The sequence below is a fragment of the Oculina patagonica genome, chromosome 10, assembly GCF_052425735.1.
Source record: "Oculina patagonica isolate OP01 chromosome 10, crgOcupat, whole genome shotgun sequence".
Taxonomy (NCBI): Eukaryota; Metazoa; Cnidaria; class Anthozoa; order Scleractinia; family Oculinidae; genus Oculina; species Oculina patagonica.
The window spans coordinates 7,082,123-7,107,409 of NC_135767.1; the positions used below are offsets into that span (position 1 = coordinate 7,082,123).

Below are 25,287 nucleotides of genomic sequence, written 5' to 3' on the forward strand. Positions count from 1 at the left end.
TATAATCGGATGTCTTTTTTTGTTTATAAGCGGGGGAAAAGGCTTATAACCGGAATTTTACGGTATAGGGGTAAAGAAGTCACCTGCTTTCGATCAGTTGGCTTTACCGAATGTTTGAGTTGAGTAAATCCGCTATTTTCATTGTATATAAAAAAGGATTTTTTGTGTCCTTACCGTCTCCAAAACATGTATTGGATGAAAAAAAAAACGGGTGTCGAAGAAGACTACAGCTGCAAAAACATGGCATTGTCACAAAGCCAGATATAGCTCGCTTGTATCGGATGCCCTGAGGAGCGCAATGTGATTTCCTCAAGAGAGGATTTTAATCGCACATGTCGCTGCTTTCCTTAGACAACAAAACTGTTTCTTCCAAAATGTCATCAATTCATTTGTGTCTAAAGAGACGCTTTTTTGTAACTTTTGCATGCATCAGTGTGAAAACTGAACGAGTCTGAATAATCGCAAAATGGATGACATGTGTAGCAATGGCGATGCCGTATTTACACCAGTAGCACTTGTGTTTGCAAACCTGCACATACTGGGCAAAGACAGGATGCAGGTTGAGACATAACAAGACAGCAGGGAAAGCAGGTGCGAGCAGCTATCTGCAGCTTTATACTCCATTGTTTGAAGCATCAGCAGTCAGTCAGTTTGTTGAACGCAACACAGTCTCAAGATTTCTTACTAAGAGAGATGCACTTCACTGTGGTTTTCGCGCTGGTATTGCTTAATGAAGTAATCTTTGCCCAAGGCAAGTAAGCGTACAGCGTATCTACAGATAAACAGAACCACCCAGCGAGGAAATTCAGTTCAAAAGTCTTGCAATGTCGTTGTACCAAAAGTTTTGCGGCCTGTATCGCTTTGGACCGTTTAAAGGAATATTTGTGTAAACTTACACAGTCAAATCTAGCTTTTCGGCCATTTTCTTGCTGAATAGCGATTTTAAGTGGCAGAAACTTTTAGGGAACAAAATCTCATTACCCGAATTTGCGAGCTGCTGTTACCTTTCCGAAAATTGTAGCTGGCGTTTTCTTGTACCCAACTCACTAATTTTACATCTCCAAAAACAACAGATGTAATATCTCCCATATTACGAAAGTTCGAGGTGACGTTTCTCTAAAGAAAATTTAACCTGGGATAATAAGCCTTCTGAACAGATATTCAATGAAATTATCCGTTGGGTGCCCCTGAGATAAATTTAAGGGAGTATCACTGTAGCTCATGCCCGCAGTTTTCAAAATTGTCTAAAGTAAAATCCCGATTTCTCCAATTGATTTCTCGAAATTTCCATTGACAGGAAGCAAAAGTTATTTCTCAATTAAATTTGCTTCACTGAGTGAAAATCACAATTTTACCCGTTTTTTATTGCAAGCTGCCTGCTTAAAACATAAACGAGCAAGCTAAGTGCGGGGTGGGTCCCAATTCAAATTTTTTCGAACGCGGGATTACGGTTTTGGCCAGAACATTATGCAAGGATTTAGACATCAAACTAGTTTTACCCTAAGGGGCGCTCCAGTCACGCCGGCGACAGAATCGAGAACAGAATTCCGTTGGTAGTCAAGTCCGCCAAATCAGCGAACATAAATATACATTGTTATGGTGGATTTATGGGAAAATCCGGGAAAAGACCCATTTCACTTCAAACCACCGGCCCGGCCGGCCAGTTTTTGACAAATGGAAAGCGCCCTAAGATGGTTTTTTAGCATATTGGTCAACAAAGAGCATTAATGAAGTACCCTTAATACGCCATTCTTACGAATGCTTGTTATTTCTTATTTTTATAGCAGAATGTGGTAAGAAACCTATCACAACACGAGTAGTTGGCGGAACAGACGCCAAGCCGAATTCTTGGCCGTGGCAGATATCTTTACGGGTTAACGTGCGAGGAAAGCTCTATCACATTTGTGGCGGGTCTCTTATTTCACCGACGCACGTGGTCACCGCGGCACACTGTGTGGTGAAAAACGCCGCGCCGAGTCGCTACAAAGTTGTTGCAGGTCAGTTTGATCAACTATTTGCGCGTGGACTTATGAGGGCGAGGTTTACGTTAAGCCCAGTGGTAAGGGGCGGAGGTGGCGGGGGGGGATTACTCCCTTACATAAGCTATATAGGCATGTGTGGCCAGTGGGTATGGTATTTGAGCTATTTTGGTCTGAAAAAAATACAGTCAACTCTCCTTATAGCGGACACGCTCGGGGCGTCGTTAAGTGTCCGTTATAGCGGGAGTCTGTAATAGCGGGAGTCATTTCCAGTCAAACCTCTTTCGCCGGGGATCTGGATTTTGTCCGTAATAGCGAGTGTCCGCAATATCGGGGTGTCCACAAGGGAGAAAAAAAAGAAAAAATTTTGAAAAGAATAGAAAAGAAAAAAGTATGGTTTCTTCACTCTGTTCAGCAGGCCACTCGAGAAAATAAACCTTTTCAAATGGCGTTTGCATGTAAGAAAAATAGCAAAATTCTTATTGCCCAAACTTAAGCTTTCTAAAGACACTGGTTCACATGCGAAAAAAGCAAAGAACTCAGTCAATATATCTATGTTTGGACCTCACGATTGGTCAATAACAATTGTATCCTTACAGGCGAGCATGACCAGACAGTTGAGGAGGGTGCTGAACAGGTGGTCGATGTATCAGCAGTCTGTTTTCACGAAGGCTTCTCCATGCAGCATTTACGCAATGACATCGCTGTACTGACACTTTCCAGCCCAGTGGCCCTGAGTGACAAAGTCAGCACCGTTTGTTTGCCACAGGGAGGACAACAAGTGGCAGCTGGGACCAAATGTTACATCACAGGTACACCAGCTTCGCATGAGAGGACAAATGCATGTTTATGTCTAGAATTATAGGCATGTAATGTGTGCAAAGGGCTACAGCTAGATAGCCTCTTGACACACCGCGGGTCTATGAAGCGTTAGTAACTGAGATGCACATAATCTAAATTACCTCTTTCTGGCACAAGAAATAACACAACAGGCTAAAAAGGTTTGAAACAGGCTCGACTGGCGATGTAAAACGGTTTCGTTTACGCGTAGCTACGCGCAGAGTCAAAAGAAGCGAGTCAATTAAACCAATGATAGTGAGTTTTTTTCTCATTTTAGCATAGCCTGTAAAAGTTCTTTTAAAAAGCTCTTAATGACCCTCTACCCATATATTAAGGCCCCCTCCCCTAGATGGGAAATAATGACAGTTTGAGAACAAAGAAACTTTACGCTATAGGTATTCATCCACCACGTTTACATATTATTGTTGGTATTTTGTGAAAATGTGTTATCAAACAGCACTAAAACATTACAAAGTCCACTTTATTCCTGCTATACTCATTTGTACCCTAACTGATCAGATATATGAATTGAAATAAGCCTCCAACTCTAATAAGCCCCCCGGAGCCATATAGTTCTTCTACGGTATTAGAGAATTGGGCCAAAAGTCTCTGTTTATCATTCATTTGATCAATTATGTAGGTTGGGGAAGAACTATTGGTGGCGGGAAACCAGCGAACATTCTTCAACAAGCTGTCATGCCTGTGGCTGACCATCAGACATGCGCAGCAGCCAACAGCGACTTAGTGCCAGTGGATGAACAGAGTATGGTATGCGCAGGTTACGCGACGGCAGGCAACGTGATCAGCGGATGTCAGGGCGACAGTGGAGGACCATTTGTTTGCGAAGAAAATGGGCGTTTTGTTCTTCATGGGGCTGTGAGCTGGGGGAATCCTAACTGTGAAGCACACAGCTCCTACACTGTGTTTGCCCGTGTGAGCTCCTTTGTGGACTGGATCAATCACAAAATGTCCATTGCAGGTCGAGTGTTGTTTTCTTAATTCTTTTCTTCATTCATTTATTCATTCATTCATTCATTCATTCATTCATTCTTTCATTCATTCTTTCATTCTTTCATTATTCATTCATTTTTTCTTTCTTTCTTTCTTTCTTTCTTTCTTACTTTCTTTCTTTCTTTCCTTCTTTCTTTCTTTTTTTCTTTCTTTCTTCCTTCCTTTCTATCTTCACAAATTTCTTCGTTTATTTGTTCGTTCCTTCCTTCTTTCCTTCCTTCCTTTCTACATTTCTCCTTTCTTTCACTCTTTGTTACGTATTTGTAACTGGAAACTAGTTAACTAACAAAAATAGTGTCCCTTACTCTTCAGGTCACGGTCAAGGCTGTGCCCCGACTCCCGCCCCAACGACTCAACCACGTAAGTGCCTTTTAACTATTACCCCGCCAACAGGATATATGGGATATATCGGAACAGTTTACTATTTTAGAGTACCTACCAACCTTGTCCCAAGGGTCTGCCTCTTCCACGCTAAAGAGAGGGGGAAAGACTCTGACCACCTACAGGCTCTCATTTTGCATTTTGTCCCACATTGAGACCTATTTAATCCCCTCCTCCCTTATTCCCTTTCCCCTCCCATTCCTGCTAAAACATGTTACGGTTTGTTTTCTCAGGTGGGTGGATGGTTGTACTGTGGCAGTGTGTAAACTATTGAATTGTAAATTCAAGTCGTCAAAGCTGCTTTGCAAATACAAAATGACAACTACTGTTGTCATCCACAGTAGCTTCTGTACGTCTTGAACACAAATTCATCCGGATGTCCCAAATTAACATCACCAGCATTACTCAACACAGACCCTGCGTTTTTCGCAGGTGTCATTTAATTACCGTAGAATTCCGGTTATAAGCCTTGGGCTTATATAACTTCGTAAGGGTTTTTGGGTGGGCTTATAAGGGGAGGGGCTTTTATTGGGGGAGGGTAATAAGGGGAAAAAAAAAAAATTAAAAAAAGGGGCGGGGGTGTATAAAAAAAAATTTTTTTATAAAAAAAAAAAAAAAAAAAAAAATTTTTTTCGGGGGGGGGGGGGGGGGGGGGGGGGGGGGGGGGGGGGGGTTGGGGGGGGGGGGGGGGGGGGGGGGGGGGGGGGTATTTCTTTACTTTGCATTCAGTAGTCATTACCAAAAGCGCGACATAGTGTAGAAACTCAAATTTATTTTTTCCTTCTTAGCTTGTGTCGACGACTGGGGAAAGGCAACATGTGATATCTACAAAGGCAGCTGTAGTTTTATCACCGTCAAACTGGGCTGCAAAAAAACATGCAACTTTTGTCGACACTCAATTTGAAGAGAATAAAGATAGCCCGGCCATACAGGGCATGGGAATTGAACGCTATGTTGTGTTAATTCTTTTTTGTCTGGCGTAAGCATTTCATACCCCTCATTTCACGCGTCCCTTTTTCCACCTAATTTTGGGCTTTTCAGTTTGAGCTTTTTATCCAATTCCCAACAAAAAATATAGGAATAAAAAGACCCTTTCTAATTCTTGTAGGGACCCGCAAATCTCCAGGAGAAAAATTGCGAAACAATGTATCAGACCTGTAGTGTGACTTGGTTGTTGGTGTTGTCTGAATTGCTGTCGAGACTCAAATTTCTTTCGTTCCCGGACTGCTCCTACGACGACACAGTCTTCTCGCAGGAGGACGTCACGCAGCCTCTGTGGGAAGAAGTGTTGCGGACGACCGGACGCCCAGCCCGGCGAGTCCCATGCAAATGAGCAAAAGCATGTTGTCGCAGGGACATGTGAGCGACGTTGGCCGCCGCGACGGGGAGGCTCCGCCCCGATCCAACCCCTACCCAACCTTGACAGAAGGCACCCCTTTCGTATCCTTCCTAAAAAAGGGACCCCCACAGACAGAAGGCCAAAACAGGAAGTATTGATGCATTTTTGTACGTTTAATAAATTTAATGATACAGCCAGGCCCTTTTGTGAAGGCCCCCTGACCGAATCCCACCCCACCTTAAACCCAACACCTGAGCGGCACGGATACTTTCCCACTTTCAGCTAGTCGTACAAATGCATAAGACAGGAGCACGCGTCGAACGCTCTGCGACAGTGATCATTCATCACCTTTGGATCCGTGCTTAGCACTTTCTAGAGTTGCTGTTGGGGATCCTTGTCAGTTGCATGAGAACGTGCGCAGTACTTTTCCCCCTTGGAACTAGAACCCATTCTAGACTTTTGCCTTAGGTAGTTTACACGACGCAAAGCGGACCTATAATTTAATAACGTGACGAGACAACTGATGTCGTCACCTCCTGCCTGAGACTTTCAAGAAATCCAATGACCTGGAGAGATGGTTATCTACTTCCTGTTGTCACAAACACCCGGGCGGAGAGAAACAATAATGAAAAAAAAAAAACTGCTCTGCATTCTCCTAGAAACTAAAAAAAAGCCTAGACCTGTTTCCGTTGGACAGTTATTACCCAAATATTAATTGCAAAATAATTACTGTTGCTAGGATAGGAAGTTGTTCCGGGGTGAAGAATCTTTAGAATTGTTTTGAGACACCGGAAATAACACTGCCATGAACATATAATTTACATAGGACCCCTCCCCCGGAGAGGGGGGGGGTGTACTCGACTTAATTTCGGGAAGGCAGGTGCGGCCCGGCCTCTAAAACCCCGACCCTGTTTAAGACACGAACCTCTGATTTTCCTACCCTGTTTAAGACAGAATGTCAATTTTTGATACCCCGTCTAAAATATAAACAAGCACCTCACTGGCTTTGATGTGACCGTGAATTAAGCTAAGTATCAGTGCCGAAATCAACGTAAGTCAGCAATACGGAAGAATTTGTGAAAATTTGGCTTGTTATACCTCTGCAGGCATATAAGCCTATCCTGTTTGACATTGGTTCATGCAAAGATACCCTCAACCTCGTTCCCAGGGCTTTTCCCTTGGTAATTTGGAACGGGCGGGAAATTACCAAGGGAAAACGGAAAAGCCCTGGGAACGAGGTTGAGATACCCTGTTTAAGACAAAAAGGGGTGAAATATATACCCCGTTCAAGACAAAAAAGCCTGAAAACCACACCCTATCGGGTCGCACGTCCCCGTTAAGCACTAATAAGGGTGTGCCCCCCTCCCCCGGGCATAGGACCAACAATTCCTCTTCCCAAATCGCTATCTTTTCTTTCACCTTTTGCCTGTTTCGAGTATGACTGAGCTAGTAGACCGATTTTGAGGGGTCAGGTCCTAAATAATGTTCATATTTGGATGAAATACTTTAAAAAACTCCATTCACAGAAATCACTGTCAACAACAGTGAGGCTAAAAGCCGTCAAAAAGGCTTAAAGGCTGCACAGGCAGCCCAGGCTCTGGCTTCGTTAATAATTTGCAACGGTCGTTGTCGGTTCGACTCAAGCGATCGAAAAATATGCTCGCTTGAGTCGAACCGACAACGACCGTTGCAAATTATTAACGAAGCCAGAGCCTGGGCTGCCTGTGAAGGCTGTTGACTTAAGTTGGCGCCAAATTTAATTCAATGTTAAAAAATAACCAAAGTTAACCTAAGTTAAAAAAAACCTACCGTCGGGTGGAATGCCATATTACACTGGTCTGAGCTGAACGGTAGTCAGGGTTTCGCAAGAGTTGTATATGTAGGTAAATTTCGCGTATTAATTACCGCTGATTCCTGAGCGAAAACAGCGGCCGCGTTAAAACTGGGAACGAGCCGAGTACAAAAATGTTCACGAAAATTATTATATTTCGCACTAGTGATGAGTGGCGGAACCAGACCTACTTAGAAGCTAAGGTGAGGGAACCGAAAGGAAGGGGCCCCCAGAATATTTTCGACCCAATGGACCCGTCCCGGTCATGTTGTCCCGGTACACCCCCTTCCCCCAAACATAACCCCGCGCGCTAGTTCCGTCAATGTGACCTTGTGTATTGTATTAATGAGTGTTGACAGTCGTTTCAATTCCTAGTGTATTCGTAGATATGGCAAAAATAAGATACATTTAATTTCTCTGTTCTTGGAAAATATCTCCCCCCCCCCCCCAATTCCGTTATCATCTCTCGGACGATGCGCGAGGACTGGGGCAATTGAAAAGCGGGAGAGTTGAAAGGAAAAATATATTGTAGATTTCCTTTTACTGGGCAAACAAGTATTATGCCAAACCGGATATCAAGCTTTCCCTGTTCTTAATACATAATACACTATTTTTTTCTTGGGATATTTACATTCACAGGAAGATGACATTCAAAATTAGTTTTTTTTAACGAGTTAAACGCGCACGCAAATGGTTAAAGCCAAAAATTTTAATTTTTGCATTACAAAACGTTTTTGACTTCTTTAAAGTGGGGACATATTTTTTTCCAAAAAAAAAAATGAAATAGTAGAGTTATAGCAAAATATCGTACCATACGGTATCAGGTCTTCTGTGAATTTAAAAGCGCCATTGGTATCTTGATAAAATCGGCTCATGTGTAGATGGTCATAAACAAAAGTATGTATACATGCATTCACAGCTAAATAATCACGCAAACCACAGGTTTTTTTTCTCATCCCCTCGGGCTGGCATCGATCAATGAAAGATTCGCCCAGAATTTGCCCAAATTTGCCTAGAGTGCGTTCTTAACTGGACCTTTCAAGAAAAATCTATTTCAAATTTTCCCCGCCTTGACCTAAACTTAAGTTAATTTTAGTGGCTGACACGAAGTCTATATTCATTTCGTGACAAGAAGCCTTGTTGCTAAAGTAACATCACGTTTAATTTGGAAAATTTAACATGCCGCACTTGATGATAGAAAAAAATCTTTAGACAAGAGACGTGAATAAATATTACAACATAAGTGGCTATTTTTAAGCTTGTGTTGGTGATACAAGTGGACAGAAATGCATAATTCTTTTAATTTGTATTCGCTTTCTTTCTTTACGTTTTGAATGTTTATAATATAATTGCGTGATTCAGTCTTCGCCGAAAGAACTTGGCATCACGCATAAATGCTAAATCAACAGTAGACGCCATTTGTAACAAAGAGAAATGAAAACAATGATCACTTTGGCATAAATCTGCTTCACAAACTTGTTTGCAGGACAAAATCAACTTTTTAAGACGCCAAAATACCAGTTATCTGCTTTACGAATGTCGTGCTTGCGTGAGTTTGACCCAGTCTTCCCCCTTCCGGTTTGTCGATTGCGTGTCAGGTTCGCGTGACAAGAAGCAACCGCTGACCAGGGTTCCAGTTAGAGCGACCAGGAATGCAAAGATGGTGGAGGCATAAGACATGTTGACCTTTCGCCGAAAACAATAATCCCGTATTTAGTTCTTAAAATTCGGTGCTTTCACAAAAGCGAAGACCAGCGGACCAGGGATTGTGATGGGGGAATTTGGAGAAACGAGAAAAGGGTAAATTTAGAGCAGTTTTGAGTTCATTGAAGCCTTCCACGTTGTTTGTGAAATGCCCGTTGTCGGTTTAGCGCCTTGTTGAATGGATTGTTCTCACGCACATGTGTTTGGTGTGAAAATTGATTGTAATTATAATGATCTCTTCTTGTTTTCTAGACAGAACCTGGAAACGATAATTTCGAAGCTTTCTAAGGAGCAGCCGAACGGGAAACGAAACAGTTTTATGTTGGTAAGCACATTGTTTTATAACCCGAGCTTTAGGCGTCGCTTGCTGAAGACTGCCTGGTCTTGCGTGTTTGTCGAGTGACACGCTGTTTGGTATGCTTGATTAGCTTAGGTCACTTTATTGTAAAATTGTGTGCAATTTCGCGCTAGGAAGGTGTCGGAAAATTCTAATCTAGTTATCTGGACCGGTTGGTTACTTTAAAAAGCATTTCCCGGCGTTAGTTTGGTGAATTTAAGGTTTCGTGTCTTCGGTAATGAAAACACGATCGAGGTCCTTTGTAGTTTTATGATAAGCACGCTCGCATGTAAATTTGTGAGATGAATAGCGTATTTGAAATACCTCCTATTGGTAAACTGCCATTAAACCCAACCCCTAGGTGTCAAAGGGCTTTACAGCCGAGAGAGAAAAGTGTATTTACAAATTGTTTACCTCGAGGGCAGTATTTTGTACCAAGATCTCGATTAAACGAACTAGGTAGTCTTGCACTTGTGTTAAATTGTTTCTGGTACAGTACAAAAATTCATATTTGACGCTTAGTAAACGGGCGATTCGGTAGGTTAAGCTTGTATTCCATGAATGAACTTCGCTTCTCGTTCGGGCAGATCTGCATTTAAATTCTTTGTGATATAGTTTTTATACAAATTTACATTATCATTGAATTAACTCGTTCGCTATAAAGCCTTGTGTTCTCACTTGCCGACGGTGTAATTGAATAGTGTGGTTTCGTATCAGGAAGCCGGACATTTGACATTGTTCATGCTTATAAAATTTGCCGACATTTCTTGCATCCTATACTGTAGAAAAATCGAATCTTTTAGAACAAAAATACTTACAATTCTAAGGACCTTATATTATTATCGCACGTGTGCAATTCGGCGGTGTAACATGTCAAAAACATTTTGCATTTAACAAGCGGAGGCAAAGGTCTCTCGGCTCTCGCTATATATAGACAACGTTCGCTTGTTATTGTCGCAGATTCGGACAAAACAGGGGCGGTATGGCTTTAAAAGCAATTTGATCCGTGTTAACACGATATCTGAATCTGCTTAGCCAAAGAACCCATTGAAATTGCACAGCTAAGGCGACGCTTTCGAGAGCATGACACAATTATTCATTAAATGTTTTTTTCTGTCGGCCGCTGGCCTGGGAAGGTTTTTGACAGTTTCCCGGGTTTTGAATAACTGGTTGACCGGTTGATTTCTAAACAATTAAAGCTTTTTTTTTGTTATTTTTGGTCTTTGAATACATTTGCACTGGTGGTATAACAGATCATATCTTCCCTTTTTTAAACTGTACAATATTGTTTTATTCTGGTTTTATTTCACAATGGGATAATAATATGTTTGCTGGACCTCAAAATAAATTTGGTCCAGATGTTTGAAAATAAATTGTTACAACTTAAGGTTGTCAGTAACATCCTTAAAATTTCACTTGGAAAGAAACAACTTTGCACAATAAAATGGGATTCTATTTTTAACATTCACTGTAGATTTTCATGTAATTTTTCATCCGATTTTCCTCCCGCATGTGGGGAATTAAAGAGGTGACAATGGTCTTTCCAAGTTTTGCCGAAATTGTTTTAGTCAGTTCTCATGAAATGCTCTGTCTCAATTTTTTCCAACACCATCTTAAAGTATTGATTTCTTTTACGAGGCTAAGAAAGTCTTGGCTTCCCAGAAAAAATAAATTTAATTAAAAGTAAGAAATGTTATTTAATAGTGTTGATTATTAAAGTTGTTGGCCCTGGGTCAGTTTATAAGCAAGATCCTCACTAAAAAAAGAACAGAATGGAAAACAGTTCCACTATCCCCGATTCCACTATCAATAAATGTACACTACTCTTCTTTATGCCTATCAAATAGAAATGATACCCATTGCTTACTAGGGGTGGCGAATGGTAAATGCGAGACTTTGCGAGAAGGCGAGATGATATCTCTGCGAGCCCGAGACTTTTTTACCCTTGCAAAAGAAATTTATCAAATTTAAAAAAATGTCAAATTTAAAGAAATTTAAAATGTCCTGTGCCACTGTTTATCCCACTTCTGTTGCTGTCGGTAGTTGAATTGAAGGAAAATTGCTTGTCCTTGTTGGAATTTAAGTTTTTCTAAAAGCATTGTCGTTTGTTGCGATTTTATTTTATGTGCTGTCATTAACTTTCTGGGCCGTGTCGCTTGCCGGAATTTACCCTAGCACGGCCTCAATGATGGGTAGTCCCCTTGGATGGGACGTCAGTCTTTAGTAATACCTCCAAGTTTGTCAAGTATTCATTTATGCACTAGTTAGCAATAATTTTTTAAGGGAAGTACTAAGCTAAATTGGTAGTTCTGGAGGGGTGGGGGGGGGGGGGGGCGGGGTTGGGGCAGGGGGTTTAAACCCAAAAACCTTCCATGGGGGAGGTATGGATATTTTCTGGAGCAACAATTTCTAACTCAAAGCAAGGGATGGTCTAATTATGCTACCAACCAAGCCATAGATTGCACCATTCTGCTGTATTTATGTCCTTGCTTTATCTTACAAAAGCAATCCACTTACTAGTAACTATCATGGGAGCAGATTATATATGTTCGACAAAGGTTACCCGCGCGTTGTAAGCAAAGGATTAATAAAATAAATGTTGGAAAAATTATTTTGTAATGGTATCGCTGTCATAATACCAACAAAGAGTTTTTACGTGTAGCTTGAAGATTAGGTGGGGAAGAGAAATAATGGAACAAAACTGTGTGTTTACAAACAGGTGGTTTAGTTTGTGCATGGGCCAGTTCTTGTTACCTGTACATGTGGTTAAATTTACAAGTATTGCCCATGTTAAAATTTCAAAAGATAAAGACACAAGTAGCACCACATACCGGTAATTTCTTAGTTGAGCAGTGAGCACTAGGGTTTCATTTAAAGACTCACATGTAATGAAACCTCAAATTAGCTAGATCCATTTTGCATGGCATAACAATAAGTGAACCACATGGAAATTTGTTGTTTCAAAGTTTTTTTTTTTCATGTTGTTGTATTTGAGTGAGGATCGACATCACACATTAGGGCTTCATCTACATGTTAAAAGTTCGAACCAGACCTTGTAGTTAAACACAATGGTGACACACTGGGATTTTCATCCACAGACTTAAAAGTTTGAAACACCCGCTTGTGCATACAGCATAATAAACAATACCACATGAAAGTTGACTGCCTAATTTTCATCCACAAACTTAAAAGTTAAAACCACCTCATGGAGTGTATTATAAACAGCATGTCATAAAAGCAGTGCTCATGATATATATGGTCACGCACTTAATTAATTTATGAAAGTTAGAGGTTCCTCATCAGCTGATGCAAGTTTCACTCAGGCTTATTCTTACTGATTACTGGATTTAAAAAGTCAAAAATACAACTCACTTGTAAAAATTATACTGCAACACATTGTTAACTAAAGGCAATTTGACAAAATGCTGGGGATCGATTACCTGTAATGGACAATGATTCATCCAGGGAATTAAGAGAACGGTGTCTGACATTTGCAGAATGCAGAATGCAGAATGCAGAATGCAGACTAAGAGAATATATTGTGTTACCTTTACCATTATTGAAAGCTAACCGTAAACAGGCTAACCGAAGTGCTATTTAGGCTAACCGGAGTGAATAGTAGGCTAACCGGAGTGTGTAGTAGGCTAACCGGAGTGAAAAGCTTAAGTTCACTCCGGTTAGCCTACTATACACTCCGGTTAGCCTGTTTACGGTTAGCTTTCAATAATGGTAAAGGTAACACAATATATTCTCTTAGTCTGCATTCTGCATTCTGCATTCTGCATTCTGCGTTCTGCATTCTGCATTCTGCATTCTGCATTCTGCAAATGTCAGACACCGTTAAGAGAAAGGGCATAAAAAGAAGCAGGGCATAAGCTGATAAGTAGGGCATAGATAGAAAAAAAGGTGCAAAAGGAACCAGGCTGCTCAGCCACCAGCTAAGCTCAGAACCTGCAAAGCAAACTTTACCTGAATAATTTGTTATAAATATAATAAGGCATGTAAGGTGAATAGGTACATCTTGTAAGTGATACAAAAATTATATTTTTAGTTTACCAGTAGGTGTTGGAGACTATAAAGTATCTTATCAGTTTATAATTTGCTCTGTTTGCAGATATCAGGGATAGATCATTCTAATGTCATGTTTCACCTTGGGACTGGAGGTATGTTACACTGATTATGCTATCATCAAATTCTATCATCAAATTCTCAGAGTAAGTACTGAAAGGGAAGACATGGCACTAGTTAGAAGAATTTTAATCTTGATAAAAACCAGGTAAATTCATTGGTTAATTGCTGGGAAGCAGGGATGGCATAGCAGTGAGAGTGCTTGCCTCCCACCAATGTGGCCCGGGTTTGATGTTGGCCCGGCGCCATATGTGGGTTGAGTTTGTTGTTGATTCTTGCCTTGCTCCGAGGGTTTTTCTCTTGGTTTTCTGGTTTCCTTCATCCACAAAAAAAAACAACATTTCCAAATTCAGCAATTTGACCTGGATCAATAGATCTAGAGGACCTGCATGAAAACCAGCTAGAGCTGATGTGGCTTCCTCTCTACAAATAATAATTTAAAATGAATTAGACCATAAGACTTTCGGTTCAGATAAAAATGGTGTTCAGCCCACTTACCGCACTACCACATAATTTTTTCATAGGAAAGGTGGAAAACCCAATTCTAGGGTATTGCTACCACAGCTTTTTACTAGTTCCCTCATACATGTAATATGTTTCTCATGATGATTCACCCTGCACTGTCCAGTTAAAATGTTTTACATCCCTGATTCCTACCGCAGTAGAGGCACATGTATTTTTGTGCTGTGCATAGGTGTATGTATTTATAGCATTATAATACCCCACTCAAAATTTATGAATATTAGTGGTGAGTGCAGTGGTGATTATTTTTCCAGTTTCGTGTCCCTGCATCACATCCCTGCCATATTTGCAACATGTCACTATGGCGTGTCCCTGCAACAGGACTTCTTGTACATGCGTGAACACCTCTGTGGAGTAATAATATTGATTTCATGCATTATTGTTGGTCTCACTTAGTTAAATTTAATTCAAGAAAAGAAATATTTTCTTATAAATCATAACCATACTTGTAACAAAACAGGGCTGTCATTAAGGGCCGTAACCCGTAACACCTGTTACAGCTGAGCTCACTCAAAGTTACGGGTGAAAATGTTGATTGCTGTTACCTTACACTTGCATACAGAGTGAAATGTAACAGGTGATAACTTCGATGTTATTGCTGCTTAAAAACTTAATGACAGCCCTGTGGGACAAAATATTGAGCGCAGAAATACTCCAAGTCCAAGATAAAAACTGTGTCACACAAAAGTTCATAGAAAAAACTGTCACATATTTTTTTGTAAAAATTTAATACCCCACAGATATACTTCTGCTAATGGAAATATCTTAAATAAAGGTCGGCACACACTAGGGGACTAGTAGCAGGGACTTGTCGCAGGGACATGCCTCGGGGACCATTATTTTGCATCGAATTTGTGGGACTAGTCGCAGGGACCAATAGTCCCACAAAGCGGTCAATTTTCTAGCGTGTACACACTAAGGGATAAGTCCCTGCGACTAGTCCCCTAATTTCTGAGGAGTTATGGAAATTGTTGAAATTTTTGTTTCCCGCTGCAGTGCTTAGTTTGTAATAAATTATTAGCTTATATAAGCCTTACCAGTTTTGCCAACTTCTTCATCACTTCCTTTAGCTACAGACTACAGTCTCTCCTTCTACTTTTGGAAATGGTTAAATTAAACTTAATTTGCAGCAGGTCAGCTATATAATCTGGGTAAAAAGCAGCATGCAGCAAATACAAGCTAAAGAAAGAAATAGTACTCGTTGAGCTTCGGTTCTGCTTGAAGTTAAAGCATTTGGTATGTTGTCAAAGACTACACAAACTAAAGCTAATTTGAAAGGGCTTTAAATTTGCAAAGTGAAAGCTTCAAACTCAAAGCACTATGCAAGCAAATTCAAGATTAGCAGCAGTGACAGAAAGCGCTTTAAAATTTAAAATTTGTAAAATGCGAACACCAGCCCTGACTAAGTACAAAAAGACTAGTTCCCTTGGACTCACCTTTCAAGTCAAAGAAACTATGATAGCACATGTAAACAAAAACCTGGACAAAAAGAGAGACGAACAACCGTGAGGACTTTGCCAACAAGAATTTCACTTTTTCGCAAATTGAGTCGTGCCAACTTTCGGTCCGTGTTCGTGCACTCGTGCAGTAATCTAATTGGTCAGTAAAACACGGGAATTCCCCGTAAGTTCACGAAGGCTTACGAATGACGAGTGTTGGAATGCTATCCCGTAATGCAAAGCAGCCGAGAATATATAAAATTCTACTTGTCACGTGGGTAAACATTTGAGCAATGGCTGCTATCGTGCGAGGAGCTTATGAAGTAAAAATGTGGGAAGAAGCGATGTTCTACATCTTTTGCTTACGAAAAGATTTCCCCGAGGGTATGTGGAAAATCGATCTGTGTTTAGTTTTAGTTTACTCTCTGGTAAAGACGAACGAAGTGGCCATTTTTCCCACGAACCTAAACTTCCGTGATTTCAGATCACGATCTATCGATGTTCTTTTGTGAAGAGTTTTCAATCTGCTTTGAATGGGCAAAATTGAATGATTGAAAGCTCAAATCTAAAATCGACCTTAAAAAATTGATGGAAGGCCTTAAAGGCTTGCATCTATTCAAATTTCTTACAAAATCAAACATAAAGCTAGACAATATACTATGTGTGAAAAACTGACAGCTATGTATTTTATAAAGAGAGCGCCTTACCCGCCAAACTCGTTCCCAGGGTCTCTCTCGTCTTTCCTTGGGATCGAGGTTGCCAGCCGCCACCTGTGGCGGGAAAACAAGAACCTGTCAAAATTTGACTGAGCCTACGATTTTTTTCGCTGAAGTTGCTAAGCAACTTGTGCACGGTATATTGCCTTGCTCCATGCTGATAATTTTGGTATCTTTGCAGGACACGAGTCCGAGGGAGAGGACAGTGAACCAGACCTGTTCCAATGCGGCAAATGTAAGCGGATGTTTACCAGCCTACAGAAATACCTGAAACACAAGGCAGCTAAGGATTGTGCCCAGCTACAAGCTGGTCAGCGGAGCACGATCAGCCCCGTTACAAACGGAGAGGTATTACTTTTTCTATCTTAGTACCAATGCCTTTCTTTTCCACTCGATCAATTTGACGCGAAATCTCACTACATGTACCTCGCTAACATACAGCGGTATCGCTCCAATCCGTTCCGAGGCCCTTGCTTACGTGTACTTCGCGCGCTCTCGTGAAAAAGGAGAGAGAGGCTAGTCTGTACTTGGTCAAGTCAAAACAATGCCAGAAGATGTTTGACAGTTGGTGTTGCAAACATCCTTGTTTTATAGACTATCGTTAGAAAATTGTGGTAAAGAGAGGGGCTTACGCGGGGGAGAGGTTGAGGAGGAAGGAAACATATTCCAGGTTTATATTCTTAGTCTCTTTGGAACCCTCGGCATTGTTCATTCTTTTGTTTGATGATTTATTTACTTCTCCTTAGGTTTTTGACAGTCCGGATGAAAACAGTTCAATCCACAGTCCTACACGAAGGTACTGTGAACTTAATATTACACCTTGAGTAGCAGCGCGCATTGGCTCACTTTCTGAGCAGGACTGCGGCGCGCAATTCTCGGAGGTTCTGCAGTATAGAAATGTTCAAAAATAGTAAACGAACTTTTTCCTTCATGAAGGGGAAAATGCGTGGTAAAGAAGTCCATTATTTCTCAGTTATGAATCAACAGACAATAGGCGAAAATCAATTTGAGAATAAAGTGACCGCGTGAAAAATGCGAGAGTAAACATGGCCGCGCGAACAAACGTGTTAAAAACGTCTGTGCAAAAAACGCAGGGCAAAAGAAGCGAAAAAACGCAGTAAAATAGGATGCGTGAAAAAGGCAAGAAAAAATTCCCCATGGGTTTTCCTCCGCGGTTTTTGCGTCGCGTTCGTCGAGCACTCGTCAAAAAGACGAATCTGTGGAACTGTTTATTTATGTAGTGCATAATTGTCCTTTTTTGTCTGCAGGAAACACGATAGGAAAGGAATCGCACGGAGGGTGTCAAACTTCTCCTCGGAAGGAGAATCAGTAAGCCCCGATATCCCCGTCGTGGTACCAGAACAAGTCTACAGCGTCCACCCTCCTTCCTTTCCGGTTCACATAGAAGCTCCTTCCGCCTCTAACTACCACGACTTCTCCAACCCTGTAGTTAGCATCTCCGTAGCTGAAGCACTGCGCTCTCACAGCCCTGTTGTTGTCCAGCCTACACCGAATTTCAGCATGTGGAATGGCTCAGTGAACGAGCAAGCGGAAAATGTGAACCCTCCAACTATGGCGACGAGTGTTTACGCGCAGATGCCTTCCACCTCGGTGGTGAATGCCATGCCAGTACTTCCCCTTCAGCACCCCAGTCAGCCAACTTCAGCGCCCAGTATTAGCTCATCTCACATGGACCAGCAATGGACTGGGCCGAGGATGAGGGGGATCCCAGTGGAAATACAGCCGGTTGCCCCACAAGCTCCGGTGCACATGACAAGAAGTAAGAACGGTCTGGGACAGCCTCCTCCCCTAGTGGTTCATCTTAAGGACAGAGGTGCGTGTCTTGCCCTGGGCTCTGCGAACGCGTTGCCACTTGATAAAAGGTCTTCTAAACCTTTGCCAACCCCTTCCCCCACCCCCCCCCAAACTTCCATTGCGTCAAAATGCCACTTTGTTTCTTACCTTTTATTTCATACCCAATACAATGGGTGATTTTTAAACCAAAATTATGACTGCGTAAGAAATATAGTTAGTATAAGGGCGGCTTTTTTTTTTTTGGGGGGGGGGGGTTTTTTTGGGGGGGGAAAAAAAAAAATATTTTTTTAAAAAAATTTTATAAAAAAAAATATTAAATTAAAATTGGGGGGGGCGAAAAAAAAAAAAAAAAAATAAAAAAAATTTCCCCCCCAAAAAAAAAGCCCCCACCAATTGACACCATAGTCATTCACATCTGCCAATCAAAGCAAGCAAAGAACACGACGAGCCAATCAGAGCTGAGCGATCACGAGAAGCATGCAACTTCGCTTCTGTTCCACTGAAATGTATCAACATGTCATTGGTGTCTTTTACCGCATCTCCACAAAAACTATCTTTTGAGTGACAATCGTTACTTTCCAGTACACCAAATCTCATTTTCTTGTTGAATTTAAGGCTTTTGGGAGTGAAGTAAACACGGCTAGTAATAGCTTCTGCGTCCGTGCGCTGCATGCGGCCATGGTACCTAGACGTGAAGTCAGTACCTCCGTTGTTGTTAGTAATATAAGAGACAGTGTTTCATCGAGATATAAACATCGAGAAGAGAGTTGAAAAAGCGATGCGCAGCGCAGTATTTTTGACGAAATTCGAGGTGTTTGGATAGCCGATGAAACACTGTCTCGAGTGTTTGATATATCTTCTTAATCGAAAGAAAATCTACGGAATAACGGAGAAATAAAATCGTAAAAATTGCTAATTATGACCGGATATCCAAACCTCCTTCACGGTTATGATTTTCTTTGTTTTAACTTGGTGAATTATTAATGTGTGTGAGAAAGTGTTTTCAAGTCCTAATCTTTTTTTTTTTCGCAGGTCGCCCCGTGAGAGCAAAGGAGACTGGCCTAACAGAGGAAGAGCTGACGGACGAGATTGTCACATCGTCTGGGCAAAAGGTTTACAGATGCAAGAAGTGCGATAAAGAATTTTCCTTCTCCAGCCGACTAAAGCGGCATCTGCTGGTCCATACAGGGGCGCGCCCGTTCGAATGTCACGTGTGTCACCGCCGTTTCACGCAAGCCGTGGACCTGAAACGTCATATGTTACGTCACAGTGGACAGAAACCGCATGTGTGCCACTTCTGTGGGAAGCAGTACACGCGAGGAGATCGGCTGAAGGTGCATTTATTGTCGCACACGCAAGAAGACAATTCTGAGAAGCCGTACAGTTGTTCCAGATGCAGCGCAACCTTTTATGAAGCAGAGGAGCTGCGACTTCACGTATGTGAATTCCAAGATGGCGCGCAGCCGGGCACAGCTGAGGTCGATCTAAACGAGACAGCCGCTTATGTTGATAATAGTGGGGCAAAACTGCAGCGCGGGGGTAAGAATTACACTTGTGACGAGTGCAACTCAAGCTTCACTAAGTACACTTCACTCAAGTCACACCTGCTTAAGCACACTGGTGAGAAGAAATACAAGTGTGAACACTGCAACAAGACTTTCTTCAGCTCGAGTAGTTTGAAAATTCACGTGCGGGTTCACACTGGTGACAGACCTTTCAAATGTAAGGAGTGCCCAAGGAAATTTAGTGATCCGTCGAACTTTAACAAGCACAAACGTTGGCACGCTAAGCAGAAGGGATCCGCGACAGTTGCAGCGACGGCAACTTTGTCTAGCATTTCCGAAAACAGTTCGTCTTCCGATGATAAAGTAAAAGAGCGTGCTACAGCGGAGCAGAGCAGTTCGGGGCAGGGCGAGCAAGCAGAAGAGCAAATTGGTACGGCAGAAGGAAGCCCTAAAGACGAACTACGCGAAGATTTATTCCCAGGAACAAGCCAAGATATGGAAACTGAAGACCCCGGCGGGTTCAAGTCACCAGGAGCGTTGCTAAACATGGCGGCAGAAACTGAGACCAATGTGAAGCAAGAGGTAACAGAATAGACGATCTTTAGTGAAGTTACAAAGGTCATTGGGAAACTTTCTCTCCTTCGCAGAGGCTTTTTAGGGAGATATCCGCTGATCACAATCAGTGCAGGCGCAAATTTATGCGCCTGCACTCGTTCTGTTCAGCGGATATTAACCTAAAGATCCTCTACGGAGAAGAGTGACAAACTATCACAAAAGCAAAGATTGGCTAAGAGCGTATTACATTTTTGAAAACTCATCTATTTTATTTATCGGCATTGCATTGTATATTATTACAGTAAGCTAGCCTTAAACGCGTACCATGATCATTCACATGATCAATGTAATATAACGCAACATGCGAAACATTTTTGTGTATTTTTCATCCGCTTTGTATTTTCTAACAAGCGCTGATTTTTTCATTTAACGTAAAGCAAAATATATCAGTGTTTAAGCAATATATCAGAGTAGTTTTTAGAAACCAAAGTAGTTTTAGATATGCATATAAATAATTTTATTATATTATATTATTACGAAAAGAAATAGTGTTTAGAGTTAAGTTACATTTATCATCGAAGAGAGATTGTATTTCTGGGAGTTCGGGCGTCTTGTAGGTTCCAGGAAACGTGGCGTGGTTTAGGGTCAAGGAAAGGTTCTATAAATTTTCGCGCCAAAATCTTTCGCCCGCAAGAGAGATTCCAAGATTCAAGCCTGACGGACGTGCCTCGATATAGATCCGTGTCGTGATTGGTTGTTGCTCGGTTTTGAATTTTCGCGCGCAAGTATCAACCAATCAGAGACGCAACACGAACCTCAGTAGAACACGTCATCAGAATAGAAATTTTCTGACGAATCTGAAGGGGATTCCTTGAGCGGGGTCGGGAGTTGAACGCGCAAATTCGAAGTGTAAAGCCCGGGCCAAACGAGGATGAGAGTTGATGAGAGTTAACTCTCGTGAGAGTTGTCGTCAGCTCTTATCATCTATCATCAACTCGTGCCAAACAAGAGAAAACTCTCATAACAAATTTGAGCATGTTCAGCACGTTCAAAGTTGATGAGAGCGCATGAGAGTCGATGAGAGTGCACGAGAGTTCCATGCCAAACGAGAGTTTAAACTCTCATCAACTCTCATCCTCGTTTGGCCCGGGCTTAAGGTGTGTTTACTTGAGACACCTAAACTTTCATATCCCACCTCATGTTTGTATAACGCGTATCGTTAGCTTCAAAAACTATCATTAATATGTGTTTATTGTTCATCGTGGTGTAAGATAGGAAAGATGAACGTTTATTCGTTTGTCTCACGATGGAATCGCTTGAGTTGTTGATCGCGACGTTTCGACTGCAATAATGCTAGTCTCCATCAGGCGATGAGGTCGACTGTTTACGTGTTGCTATTTGTAGTAATGTAATAATAAGGATCGAAACGCACCAATAGCAGAGAACCAACATGCTACAAGTAGCGACACGTAAACAGTCGACCTCATCGCCTGATGAAGACGAGCAGTATTGCAGTCGAAACGTCGCGATCAACAACTCAAAGCGATTCCATCGTGAAATAAACGAATAAACGTTCATCTTTCTTCAAAAACTGTTGTCGAGCAACGGGTACCTAGTCCTGCGGAAGTTACTCGGGAGACATAACGCCACTTCTATCAGTTCAAATTAGCGTCATTGGGGTTGCAACTTTTAACGAGTAGAAAGTTAAATATATATATCGGCAAATAGTTAGGCGTTTCTCATTTATGTAGCGTAACTTCAGATACGGACGAACATCTAGTAAAATGAACTTGATATACGGTATACAACGATCATCAGATATTACGAACAACGCAAAGACAAAATTAAACAAAATGAATATCAGCGAACAAGGATGCAATAAACTAGGAGTTCGAGCAAATATAATATATTGAGCTGGATATTTTTTAACCACTGTTCGTTCTATTGAGGTTACGCTTCATAAGAAAGCTTCATTGTAAATAGCTCATGCATGCTTACGGTCTTTCATATATCCAAAATTTTTTGTAACACATACTCAACTGTACGTGAACCAAGTTATAGTGTCTTCTCTATAGAGCAGTTTTCAACTGAGTGTCGTAAAACCAAAAGCAAAGTAATCACTCTGGCCAATCACGAAGAACACCGGCAATCCAGTGAACCAATCAAAACTCGAAGCAATACATGCAGCCGGCACGAAGCGCGGGAAAACGTGCGCGAGCGAGACACGATTGGTTTTGGTTTTAGTTCTGATTGGCTGAGAAAGTGGCGCGAGATTTTTAAACCAATCACTAAGCGTAGCAATGCAAAAAAAGCAAACGCCAATTACTGCGACACTCAAGTGAAAACCGCTCTTTCAAGTTTTAACATGTAAGTCTTTGAGTTAGTTCAAACATGTTTTGCTACTGGAATAGCGGCCAATATGATCTCATTATGGTTACAGGAATGTTCTAACGAGTTCTATAAAAAAAAAATCAAAGGTCTTCGTCTCTTTTAGCTTTTTCTTCCAAATATGGAGTATCGAATTCATTGTTATCTGTCGTGACGTAATTTAAGGGGTAATAGGGCGGTGTTGCGTATGTGTAGAGTTAATTGACTGATTACCAGCAAAGTTTTAAGCAACAAAAGTAGAGCTAGAGTATGCCCCTGCCTGAGAATGGATTCCAAGTAAAAACAAGACAGTTTAGCATGACTCGAAATTTTTGCGGGATATAATTTTCGCGAGTTCAAATTTTCCAACGATCGGCGAAAATTAGATCCCGCGAGAATAAATTTCGGGAAATTTTGTAATATCTTTCCATCCTTTTTACTATCTACAAAGAACCGGTGAAATTAATTTGATTGATGAAAGTCAAAAATCTCTTAACTCTTTGCCTGTAAACGTACTTTAAAGTACATCTGATACGAATTGTATTTATTACATAAAACTATACAGTTGCCTACCTTAATTACAGAACTCTGAAAATGTACAATCTGTAAATTTTGCATGCAAAACGAAAAAGCTAATAAAGTGTTGTTGAACTTGAAAAGCTCGTTGTGTGTTGTCATTGAAGGAGGAAATTGATTAAGGATTAAATTCTCCCAATCAGTTGCAAAGCATTGTATGGAGACGGGGTTTTTCTTTTGTTTATTTCCACGAAACTCTGGTTTCCAGTTCCCTTCGAGTACAACCGGTTTAAGGTGTCAAAGCCCACTAAATATAACACATTAACATTTAACTCCAGTAAAATAACAGCAAACGGTGAAATTCTTTCTTTTCTTTAATTATAATTTAATAAAATTCATCATCGATTTTTTATAAGATATTAATAATTGAAATTTTTATTGAAAATCTACCTAATGTTTGTTTCATACGTGACACATCTACAGCATGTAAAAACCATGAGTGATAAACGATTATCTGGTACTTTTTTTTACTTATTACATCAAAAAGTACGTGCCACTGGATTTCCTGCTATTGGCAATGATAACACAAACTTAACGATACTGGAGTAAATTTTAAACTTAAAATTAAACCATAATTTAAAAAGAATTTTTAATTTTAGCAAGTCAACGTTCACGTCCATTACACGTGAATTCAAATTCAAGTTTTTTATGGATGGCAGTAGGATTTATGTTCAAATCTGTAGCTTACAAATTATCAACTTTCTATTGATAAAGAAATTAAAAAAGAACCTTATACACGTTTATTCCTGATTACCCAAAATAAAATCACTGACGACCCTTGCAAAAGGCCACATTCACGATTACCACGGCCGCCATTCTCTATTTTCCAATTGCCCATAATACACTTTGTTTGCCCCCCACATTTTGCATAAACTATTGTTTTGGAAATATGCACTCCTCTCAAGAGAATTTGAAAACAATAGTTTCTGCAAAATGTGGGGGGCAAACAAAGTGTATTATGGGCAATTGGAAAACAGAGAATGATGCTTATCATATAAGAAGACAAATTAGTAATTGGTGGTGTACAGAAAAGCGAACTTTGGAAACAAGACTATTTTCAGAAAATTGACAAATATGTTTGTCCTAACGTCCAAATATGTGCCAAAATCATTTACAAGTGTCCGATGATAGCCAGAGCTATATTACAGTCGAACCTTTTAAATACGGACACCAAAGGCGCTGGAAAGACTGTCCGTATTATGAAGGTGTCCGTATTACAGAGGTAGAGTTTATATGAATTTCAGTTTTCTTCAGACCAAGTGAACTGTCCGTATTAGGGTGGTGTCCGTACTACTTAAAATTACTTTAATGGGACCGTGTCACGGATTTTAGCAAAAGTCAGGTATAGAAAATGACCAACAAATTCATTTAAATATATAAAATAACCTCTTAAAACAGTGAAGGAATATTAAACTAACAAACCAAATGCAAAAGAAGGTACGGATGTCAAAGTTAATCTTGTCTGCTTATACCTTTTAATTAGAACGCCTGGGAGACACATTTGGCTGCAATGAAGCTATGGTTTTGTCATTTAGAATCATAGAATTAATTTTTTTGTAAACAGTTAGTTTCGTAGCGAATATTATATTTAATAACATAAAATTTTTAAACTTAGCCGTGACACAGTCCTTTTAAGCTTGGAATGGTTACTTTGTATGCTGGCTATGAAAATGGCAACCATTATGGCGGCTTTTGTGAATAAGGACTATCCTCAGATGTCCTTGCATTTCCTGGTGGCTAAGTAATAATAATAAAACACTTGTTATTAGCCCTAAAAATATGAACCTGATTTAGATACCACAACTAAATTTTCATACAATCTAATAGAAATAAAAAAGTATTAATAATAATAATAATAATAATAATAATAATAATAATATTATTAATAATAATAAAAATTCCTTGACCTTAAATTCTCTTTTTTCACGAAGATCACCGTAAAATTCGGTTCTAAAAATGAAAATGTAAGTGTGTATAGTTTCGTCGACAAGATTTTATTATGATCATTTATTATGGTTATATTTAGCGTATAGTAAAGTTATCAAAGTACAACCCCGCTCCCTCCCCCAAAGTAACGACTCTTCAAAAATAAAGACAAAATTTGTCGACACCCTGATTAGAAAAGACCTCAAACCTACAAACTTCATTTCAACAGTTCAGGATACTAGAAAACTTCGGTAAATGCAAAGTGACAGGTTTTAAAAAAGTTGTGGAATTTCTGCCAAAATTGCGCGTACTTTTT

The 25,287-nt window shown here is 40.5% G+C and overlaps 2 protein-coding genes across 4 annotated transcripts; both read left to right on the top strand.

Annotated features, from left to right (window-relative positions):
- The first annotated feature begins 693 nt into the window (after positions 1–693).
- LOC144667194 (elastase-1-like) lies at positions 694–5,158 on the top strand. Its single transcript, XM_078528602.1, has 6 exons — positions 694–751; positions 1,785–1,997; positions 2,579–2,791; positions 3,460–3,798; positions 4,143–4,190; positions 5,000–5,158. The coding sequence occupies exons 1-6, from the start codon at positions 694–696 to the stop codon at positions 5,113–5,115; spliced, it is 987 nt and encodes a 328-aa protein (XP_078384728.1). The 3' UTR covers positions 5,116–5,158.
- Positions 5,159–9,030: 3,872 nt separating this feature from the next.
- LOC144628296 (uncharacterized) lies at positions 9,031–20,957 on the top strand. 3 transcript variants are annotated; one of them, XM_078486379.1, is made up of 7 exons: positions 9,031–9,181; positions 9,338–9,410; positions 13,537–13,585; positions 16,409–16,575; positions 16,974–17,023; positions 17,496–18,061; positions 19,075–20,957. In XM_078486379.1, exons 1-7 carry the CDS (start codon positions 9,153–9,155, stop codon positions 20,139–20,141), a joined length of 2,001 nt encoding a protein of 666 aa, XP_078342505.1. In that variant the 5' UTR covers positions 9,031–9,152; the 3' UTR covers positions 20,142–20,957. The 3 variants fall into 3 exon arrangements, with proteins under 3 accessions (XP_078342505.1, XP_078342506.1, XP_078342507.1); XM_078486380.1 differs by having other exon boundaries at positions 17,496–18,007; XM_078486381.1 differs by lacking the exons at positions 9,031–9,181; positions 9,338–9,410; positions 13,537–13,585 and adding an exon at positions 15,674–15,895.
- The last annotated feature ends 4,330 nt before the right edge of the window (positions 20,958–25,287 follow it).